The sequence below is a fragment of the Cupressus sempervirens genome, chromosome 2 (assembly GCF_028749045.1).
Source record: "Cupressus sempervirens isolate cs-2001-9-10 chromosome 2, ASM2874904v1, whole genome shotgun sequence".
In the NCBI taxonomy this organism is placed as follows: domain Eukaryota; kingdom Viridiplantae; phylum Streptophyta; class Pinopsida; order Cupressales; family Cupressaceae; genus Cupressus; species Cupressus sempervirens.
This window is the reverse complement of record NC_143119.1, coordinates 745,347,674-745,357,022: the sequence shown is the minus strand read 5'-3', so window position 1 is coordinate 745,357,022 and position 9,349 is coordinate 745,347,674. Positions and strand designations below refer to the sequence as shown.

The following is a 9,349-nucleotide window of genomic DNA, read 5'->3' as shown; positions in this document are numbered from 1 at the left end:
GTAATTCTAGGGGAGTGAATGGATCTAGTCTATACTTTTAAAACAGAAAAACAATCAAATACCCAATCATTGAGGTAGATGGAAACCTGCATGCAGCCCCCACAGCCTCCTCAATTTATGAGAGACAAACGACAGCCCTCCTAACACATGCATTTGTACCTGCAACTCAACGAAACCAAACAAAAGCCATTCGTGTCCCACTTCCCCAAGTCAAAATGTACAACAAAAGTGCACCTTAACTCCACTCCTACGATTTTGTAAGTCTGGGTAGAGATGCATTGCGACAATTGCAATGGTCAATTTATCACAGAATTAGATCTTGTGAATGCATGGACCGGGTATTTTTTACAGTACCAGAAGTTGGGTGAGCTTAAAATAGTTTTCTTGGGGTTCATAATTTAGGGCAATTTTAACTTAACACGGCAGGCACTTTCATTAATGAGATACTAATTCGAGAAGTTATGCCCTTCGATGAGAAAGTGGAGGAGAACCTCGTCAATGATAAAAGAATGGCAATCATTTGTTTATTTATTCCAAAGCGAAAAGCTCTCTGACATGTTGGACAGTTGATGTTGATATAAATAAATTGGAAGAATGTGAAAGACATATGGGTTTGGCGCTTAACTGTCAAACAAGTTATGCCCAAGTCAAGATTAAACACAATAATTTTCGTGTGACGTTAGACATCAAAACCAGATTTGGCATTTCGCTCGGGATGAAGACAGTACGGCTACTAGAATTGACGGGTGAGGCTTGCATTGATTTTGGTGCACTGGCTTTACGAGAGCTGAAGAGAACGGTGGGAATCAATCGCTCATGCTTTTATTATAAATGGGTTTTGTTTCCATAGGTGTTATGAAATCAATGTACTTGGCTTTTAACTGTGAACTCATGCAGTTGGGTTCATCTCCTTTGCTTCCAGAGGCAATTCTTTTGGCATTCAGCGTTTGATTGGATAGAAGCTGCTGCTAGTGTTATTGCTATTTTTTGCGGTGTATCAATTGGGTTTGGCCAGAGATAGCAGCTACTGGGTGCCTCTGACAATGGTGGGCAAAGGGAAGTTGTGCTGCATAAGGTATGAATATTTTTCAATGGCATTCATAATGATAGCTTTGACAGTGGATGCTGTGAATCTGACAAGAAGCCACAGTAAGAAGTCAAATGTTTCTTCGCCAGTTGATCTATTTGTAGCCCTCACTGTCGTGCAGGATGCAGTTACTAAAGGAGCTGGTGAGTATTTATTGTGTGTTTATTCAAAATATGCTTATATGTGGATTAGTTCAAGTTTTAAAAAGGCTTTTTAGTGGTTTAAGAAGTGCAATCTGTTCGTCTTTCGTTGATCTCTGAGTCAATTTGAATTACCTTTATATAGATCAATAGGTGATAATATGCAATAACTATAAATTGTGGTCACTAGAATGCTGGGGCGATTCTGATCTCTGTATATTGTTTTGCTCATATTTCAAATGAATAGACCTTGAAAATAAGAATGATGTGTTGAGAGAGAACTATCACTTTGATCGCTGTTTTCGTAACACATCCACATGTATTCACACTGCCTACGTGGCTGTCCTGTGCTAGACCTAGCTCCCATTACTAATGCTTCTGTTTCACGTTTCCTGTTCAGAAGAATCTATAATTTGTAGAACAATCATTGTATTATACTGTCATTACTAAAGCTGCTGTTTCACGTTTCCTGTTCAGGAGGATCTATAATTTGCACAACAATAATTGTATTATCCATATAACCAATGGAATCAGTGTGTTAGATGCATGAAGACAATTCAGTTTTTGTAGATCTCATCATTATCAATCACTTTTTTCTGTCAAATCTATCAGATTTCCACAATCCATCTAAATTTGATATATAGTTTCTGGATTTGATGTAAAAAATACTACACAATCAAATCCAGAAACTATATTTCAAACTTGTTTCTGTGTTGTGGAAGTGAATTTAATATTGCCATTCCTCCCGATAACTAATCCCACCTTGTAGTTCTGTTGAAGAAAATGACCCAGACGTGACTTGCAAAACGCTCTGTATTGAAAATGGCCAGCAGCTCAAAAGCAGAGCACCCAACTATGCCTGAGTTTCAAGTTGTAGCCAATCTTTGAAAAATAACATGGTATCAGATCAGGGCTAGGAGCCCTGAGCAGTAAATAAAGGGGAGCTGTTGGACAAAATGAACCCCATTAAAACTGTAATAAAGAGCCTACTAAAATAGTCGGTCTCAAAGAGGGCTAGTGGTTCAATAGTGGAGCACCCTTTAATACTAAAATGGAAGGTCAGAGACTCACTTTCTCCTTTCAGAGTACTAACCCAAAGATTTTGTATTCCTATTACTCTGTCTCCGACTCTCTGTCCCAGTACACTGAATATAGCTGTGGATGGAACTTCAATGCTAGAGACATCGACATCCATGCTAGAGACATCCACATCCATGTCAAGTCCAGACAGTACCCTTGGTCATGACCAATCCCAATTCATACTTCTTTGATAGTTTCCTTGCATGGTCTAGATTCTGACCATGTCGGTCACTGATAACTAGTCCAAACTTGCAGAAACGAAGACTGTATAGACAAAGACATGCACTTGTTAAGCTCAAACAATTTATTTAGACACGAAGAAATCCAAACTTTCAACTTTGTCACACTTTCTCTGCCATGCCCTATAAATATGCATTGGTTTGCTGAAGAGTCAAGGTGACGAAATTTTTGAATGTGGACTAGGTTAGAATCCATACTTGATATAATCAAAGTCACAATCTTTAGGAAGCACTTCAATACAGGCGTATGGTTTAGGAAGCTTTGAAACAAATCTTTATATGAGTTATGTCAAATTCATGAAATTTCCACGATCTAGATTGATGATTTCTGCATTTGACTGTGCTATATTTTTTTCCATCAACATTTTGGATAATGCTTCATGATCCATCATTAGGATGAGCACTAGAAAAGAGAAATGTGAAACTTGTGTTACCACACAAAACTTGCAAATCAGTAGAAAGAGCCCACAACAGACAACAGAGAGGGATTGGGTTTTAAAAGTTAATATGATCTCAAACCTACCATTTTCAGAGCACTTGTTCGTGAACATTTAGAAGTTAAGTTTCTAACATAGGGTTGAGGACATTGAAAGATCAAACCCATGCACTGCACTTAGGAATTACTCTAAACATTTTGCAGCTGGGACTAATGTTTTATATTCCTTTTTTGTTGGCATTTATATAGGAGTTGTTGAGTTTAAGAAATTTCTTGTATGCAAGTGATTGTAAGAAAGTTCTGTGTCCTTTCATGGAGCAAGTTAAGAGTGTCCGTAATGATAAAAATTTCAATTCAAACTAGCAAAATTTTGGATATGCCTTTTATTTGAATATTCAATATTGTGATGCTAAATGCATTAGACTTCCATCTACCCTTTCTCAACTAAAACTTCGAGTAAACAGAATAAAGCATTGAAATTAAATAATGAAATGACTAGTCTAACTGTGGATTAGAATATAAGAATCTTCTATTTTATAAATGAAGGAAAATAAGTAAAGATTTAAAGTTTTTCAAACTTGAATTATCTGCACTAGAGATTGCACCGTCTTACATACTCTGCATACTGTTTTTAAGGCTTGGATTTATTTGAAAAGGCGTTTAGAAGGTGAGAACCCGAAATGTTGGAAGGAAAAGTTAGAAAACAGTTGTGGCCAGATACATGTCTTGAATTATTAGCTTGTGGAAATACCATGGCATATTCACCCTTTATTGTGGCTTTGGGCAATTTTGTGAAAACAAGATCTACATTTTGTTAAAGAATTATGTTCTTCTTTTCATTTAAATTTTGTTTATAGTGACTCACATACATTATTTATGGTCTTTGTTGCAGTTTGTTTAGATGGAAGTCCACCTGCTTATAATTTACACCGGGGATTCGGATCTGGAGTAAATAGCTGGCTTATTCACATGGAGGCAGGTCTTTTCTCCTTGTGAAGTATTTCATTAACTTCTCTGAGTCTAGATGGTCGGCATAAATCAAAAGATCTCTAATCATATATCATTGTATGGATGCAAATGGTTGGAAAACACTCATCCTCAACCATAGACATAGTGCTTTTGCAAACATCTTGTAATAAGCAAAATCAAATAAAGAGACTTTCACATCCTTCCCTCAGATACTTCCTTGATATCCAGTTTTAGATAATAACCATAATGGGTTATATAATAGAAGTATGTAGTATTTGTGGTTAAGTTTCATTTTGTCAAACTTATTTGTAGGGTGGAGGATGGTGTCACAACATAACAGCATGCTCTAAACGTGCCCACACTCGCTTGGGTTCATCTGTCTACATGGGAGGGAAGTTGGCATTTTCAGGCATTTTAAGTGACAATCAATCACAAAATCCAGGTAGTGTTTTCCTTGTTTTATATTCAAAATATCCATCCTTGAGACCATGTGTCAACACAATCAGTGTTCACATGAAGTTTAGAATGCTTTTAGGATAACAGTATAATAGCTGTAGCTTTGTCATCTGACTATCTACAACACTGTGAATTCATTAAGAAATTTACTTATTTGTCCTCATTCATAGCCAATTTGAATGCAGTACCTTTGTCACGAAAGCCCTAAACCTTTCATAAAAAGTGTAATACTTCTCTAGTTATTTACACTGTCTGGACTTTGTCTAACAGACTTCTATAACTGGAACCGGGTCAAGATTCGATACTGTGATGGGGCATCATTTACTGGAGACGTGGAGGAGGTAAATCAGGTATGGGTATAACAAATTAATAGTTTTTGACTTATAATCTTGTAATGGGAAGACACTACCTGAAATGTTACAAAAGAATCTTTTTCTAAACGCAATTGCTATTACGATTTATGAATTCTGTTCCTTATAGTTATAATCTCTACGAGATTTCCTGTATTGGTGTAGTAGTTGAAGGTCCAAAGCTTAATTTGCCCTCAATCTACCAGATCTACAAACTCTATTATAGAGGCCAAAGGATTTGGCAAGCTGTTATGGAAGATCTGTTGTTGAAAGGGATGAGTAAAGCCAAACGGGTACACTTTTTCTTTATCTATGTAAATTTATTTTTGTATGTTTTGAGCAATCAAAATAATATAAACTGTCTAGTTTTTCTTACCATTGTTACTTGTAAGGTCAGAAGCACAACCCATAAAGATTGAAATTTGTAACTTTGGTATTACATATGAGCAATAGCAGGCATATTCTCTGTATCTGTAGGGATCTATTGCAACTTCCAATCATCATAATTTTTATTAAGTGACAAAGTTGCGATGGATTGTATCCTGTTATAAGGGGTAAAAGTGACTCAGTTTTACTTCGTCATTATATTCACAGTTATCTTATGATCAATTTTTACTTAAACCGATTATAATATTTGGTAAAATTTATCATGTAGGCTCTACTTTCTGGTTGTTCAGCGGGAGGTTTAACTTCATTTCTTCACTGTGATAATTTTCGGGAGCTTCTGCCAAAGACTGCAACTGTTAAGTGTTTGGGGGATGCTGGTTTTTTCCTTGATGTGTATGGCCTAAATACATTTTTTCTTTGTGTTATTTCCATCTTAATCTGGTTTCTGTTTAGAGTTCCATTATCATTTACATATGGTTGGTATTTAGATGGTAGAGAGTAGTCAAGATTTAATGTCTTTGTATTTTCCGGCTGACTGATATATGTATGGTAGTAATTAATTTTTATATTCATCCATTGTTTCTTTGGACATGGATCAGGCAGGACATTTCTGGGAAATACTTCGTAAGATCTTATTTTAACGAGATTATTACATTGCAGGTATTTGCTTTCGTCCTCTTCTAAGATTATGCTTTAGAATTGAAGGTATCAGCTGATCAAAGTATGTTGGTGTTTTGCAGAATACTTGTTCATATTTAAGACTACAATTCAGCAAAGTTATCTAGATATATTCTATCTATGCTTTCATGGCTGGTTTTCTTTTGCTATCGTTATGAAATCACAGTCTTCTTGTTGAATTTTACTTCTATATCACAGGGTTCTGTCAAGAACTTACCCTTTAACTGTACATCAACAATGAATCCAAGCAAGGTAAGAGTTGGTAAAATTTCATGATTTTGACCAGATATCAGTAATCAAGTTTTAAGCTTATGCAATAATTATATATACTGCTCTTTTGCATTATTACTAACTATACAATGATGGAATAACATGGCAGTGCTTCTTTCCACAATATCTATTGCCATACGTAGAAACTCCACTTTTTGTTCTAAATGCAGCGTATGATTCATGGCAGGTGATTTATGTGATCTAGTCTCGCATAGACATAGTAGCTTTTGTAAACTTTCACTTCTATTCTCTATAGAATTCAGACATATTTCTGGTATGATTTTTTTTTTCTGTAGATTAAAAACATTTTGGCACCAAGTGAAGCCGATCCTTTCCATCTATGGCAACTGTGCAAGTTAGACATAAAGAATTGTAAATCAGATCAATTGGAAGTAATGCAAGGTTAATTTTCTAATATTCTATCCTCTCTTTTTTCTGCAGAATTCTATGTGATGAGTTCATTTGTACTTGAATATGAAGTTGATAAGATTTCTGTTAGGTGCAAAACTGGAAAATACTATCAGAATAAATGAAATCTGAACTCCCATATAATAATTGTATTTGTTTTCTAATCTTACCACTTTTGCTTGACAGGTTATAGGAAGGAAATGCTTAGCGCATTAAACATAACTGACAACTCTACAAGAAGAGGCATTTTCTTGAACATTCTATGAAATGACTAAATTTGCACTTGAATTAAGCGGATAAAAGTTTTTTTTGCAGAAACTGTGGAAATGCCATTAGAATGAATGAAGTTTGAACGTATGTACCATATCTGTTCAATAATCAAAATAATCTTTCCTTGACAGGTTTTAGGAATGAAATGCTTAGATTATTCAACTTCGCTAAGAACTCCACAAACAGAGGCATGTTTATCAACTCCTGCTATGCACATTGCCAGACCGAGATGCAGGATCTGTGGCACTCTCCAAACTCTCCGCAATTAAATTCAAAGGTGGATTAGAAGCTATTTACTATGTTATCTACTAAAGTTACTTGTTTTTGAGGGCTAAGAATTGAAATCTTACCATACAACTGGGTGCAGAGTTACCATGCATTTAGATTTACATTTATATATACATAAACAAGATCACTTTGCAAGGTATTTAACTTTCTCTTGACCATGCAACAGACCATTGCAATGTCAGTGGCAGACTGGTTCTTCGATAGACGACTTGTTGAGGAAATTGATTGTCCTTACCCTTGTGATTCTACCTGTCATAATCGTGTATTTACCGAAGACTACGAGGATTGAGGGAAAATAATTCCTTCTCATTCTTTTGATTAGATGTTATTCAATTCTTTCAGTTAGATAATATTATTCTATATAGTTTATATTGGAAAGTCTTCTGAAGGTTTAGATGTAGCCTTCATTATTCTTTATTTAAAAAATTCAAACCTGTTAAGGCATTGATGACATTTTAGGTGATACTTTGGATAACCTACTATTGATTATTATTCATTTGGGGGGCATAAATAGACCCTCACCAATTGTTCAATTTATCAAGGAAGTTTCTACTTGAAAAGATTATGTCCATTTCAAAGCAACACCAGTATTTTGAAAGAAAAGCACAGGCAATCATAAAATCTATAAGGGGCTATTCAATGCAAAAGGTAAGACACATGTCATAGCAAGATGGAGGGTAGAATGGTGCATGGGATTGTCAATATCAACTTGGAACTACATCCAATTTTCTGGCCCTCTGTCACATGGGTATTTTGAAAGCAGAGCATTTTCCAGGTGAATATAAAATCTTCAATGGGCTACTCAATGCAGAAGCTAAGGAACAGGTATCATAATAGCTTGGACAATGGACGGGCGTATGAGATTATCAATAACAACTCAGAATAGCACTGCTCAGGTATTTTGAAAATCCAAAACTCAATATGCCTAAGTTTTGCACCATTCATGTATTTCCATTAGGCACCTTGAGCTGTGTTGATCTGACTATGAAAGGTGTATTTTAATATGTATTATCTCTCTTCTTATGCTGGCAATATCTGTACTTCCAACCTGATATATGTTGCATGTATTCAACTTGCCCCATTGCATGTACTAATTGAACAATATAAGAGTGTTCACATTTGCAAGGGCTTAAAGGTATGTGTGCAACAAGCTATTTGGAAACCAAGTTTGTGCTCCAAGCACAGCATTGGATGTTATCTATGGATGATCCCACGGATGGTTGTATGTGGCTATATTGCTGAATTGAACTCTCAAAGGAAAAGTAGAAAAATTAAAGCATTCATCCAGCATTTTTAAACAAATGGGTAGTAAACTGTGAAGTGCTCTTATCTCTTTTGCTGGATAGCAGGGCATTCCCATTTGTTAAGTACAAATAAGCACAGTTATGTCTTTCAATTATTATTTAAGTATTATGCTTCCCTTATTATTTGACAAGCAGAGTACTTCCTTTTTCCAAAAATGTATCTCTACTTATTATGAGATTTAGCATATATTTTGCTACAATTCTAATACCATGCAACTGGAGTTCTCTATTAATAGAACTTGACAAGGATGGGACGGGCGATCATTTCATGGCATTCAGGCAACTGAAGAATCATATTTGGAAGGAAAGTTCAAGAATCAAATTATTCATTATTTTGTAGATGGGCAGTAAAGTGCGGCCATCTCTTTTCTTGGGTAGCAAGGATTCTTCCAATAAGGAGAGTGCCTTCTTCTCATTACACGGCAAGAATATTTATATCCTTAATTTTCAATTTGACAAATCAGAATACTTCACTTTTTCACAACCGTATTTTGAACATTCATACTTGTGAGAGATTTTCTTTTTCAATGAACATCACAAAGAAGATAAACGTCAAGTTTCCAATAGTCCATAAGAATCAATTCAGGAACTTTTGAAAAAATGCGTTTGATTGAAACATAAAACACCCAGTTTAATTGTGAATCTCACCACGAATGCATCTCTGATGGCGAATAAATTGACACTTGTAAATAAATGTAAATGAAGCAACACTTTAGAGCAAGTTCACATGTAGCAGAATATGCACTGAAGTAATGAGAACAGCAGACTTATGAGATTGCCCATACTTTGTTTTGGTCATCTCAAAAAGCAGTTTTATCAATTTCCCAGAAGAAGGAATATAAGAAATCAATCTCGTATGATACCAGACTATATATATCACATTCTATCTAATATTGTAATTCAGTTTTAAAATTATCATAGACACCACGGATGCAAATTTATAGAACGCCCAATCATATGTAAAGCTAACTTTAACCAACCAACCTA

The 9,349-nt window shown here is 35.3% G+C and overlaps 1 protein-coding gene across 6 annotated transcripts; it reads left to right on the top strand.

Moving 5' to 3' along the window:
• The first annotated feature begins 638 nt into the window (after positions 1-638).
• LOC149575539 (pectin acetylesterase 8-like) lies at positions 639-8,493 on the top strand. 6 transcript variants are annotated; one of them, XM_089815305.1, is made up of 14 exons: positions 639-799; positions 898-1,230; positions 3,875-3,957; positions 4,264-4,393; positions 4,678-4,757; positions 4,964-5,050; positions 5,413-5,537; positions 5,744-5,804; positions 6,021-6,074; positions 6,202-6,279; positions 6,389-6,494; positions 6,687-6,743; positions 6,902-7,047; positions 7,225-8,493. In XM_089815305.1, the coding sequence occupies exons 2-14, from the start codon at positions 1,044-1,046 to the stop codon at positions 7,345-7,347; spliced, it is 1,317 nt and encodes a 438-aa protein (XP_089671431.1). In that variant the 5' UTR covers positions 639-799; positions 898-1,043; the 3' UTR covers positions 7,348-8,493. The 6 variants fall into 6 exon arrangements, 5 of the variants coding, with proteins under 5 accessions (XP_089671431.1, XP_089671434.1, XP_089671432.1 ...); XM_089815306.1 differs by having other exon boundaries at positions 674-799; positions 923-1,230; XR_016360178.1 differs by lacking the exon at positions 639-799 and having other exon boundaries at positions 817-1,230; positions 7,225-7,954; positions 8,167-8,493.
• The last annotated feature ends 856 nt before the right edge of the window (positions 8,494-9,349 follow it).

Excerpts from the sequence above, each read along its gene's own strand:
- LOC149575539 (XM_089815305.1), top strand. The coding sequence starts at position 1,044 with ATGGTGGGCAAAGGGAAGTTGTGCTGCATAAGGTATGAATATTTTTCA. Across the intron at positions 6,280-6,388 it reads CAGCGTATGATTCATGGCAG|ATTAAAAACATTTTGGCACC; the intron begins GTGATTTATGTG and ends TTTTTTCTGTAG. Across the intron at positions 7,048-7,224 it reads CTCCGCAATTAAATTCAAAG|ACCATTGCAATGTCAGTGGC; the intron begins GTGGATTAGAAG and ends ACCATGCAACAG.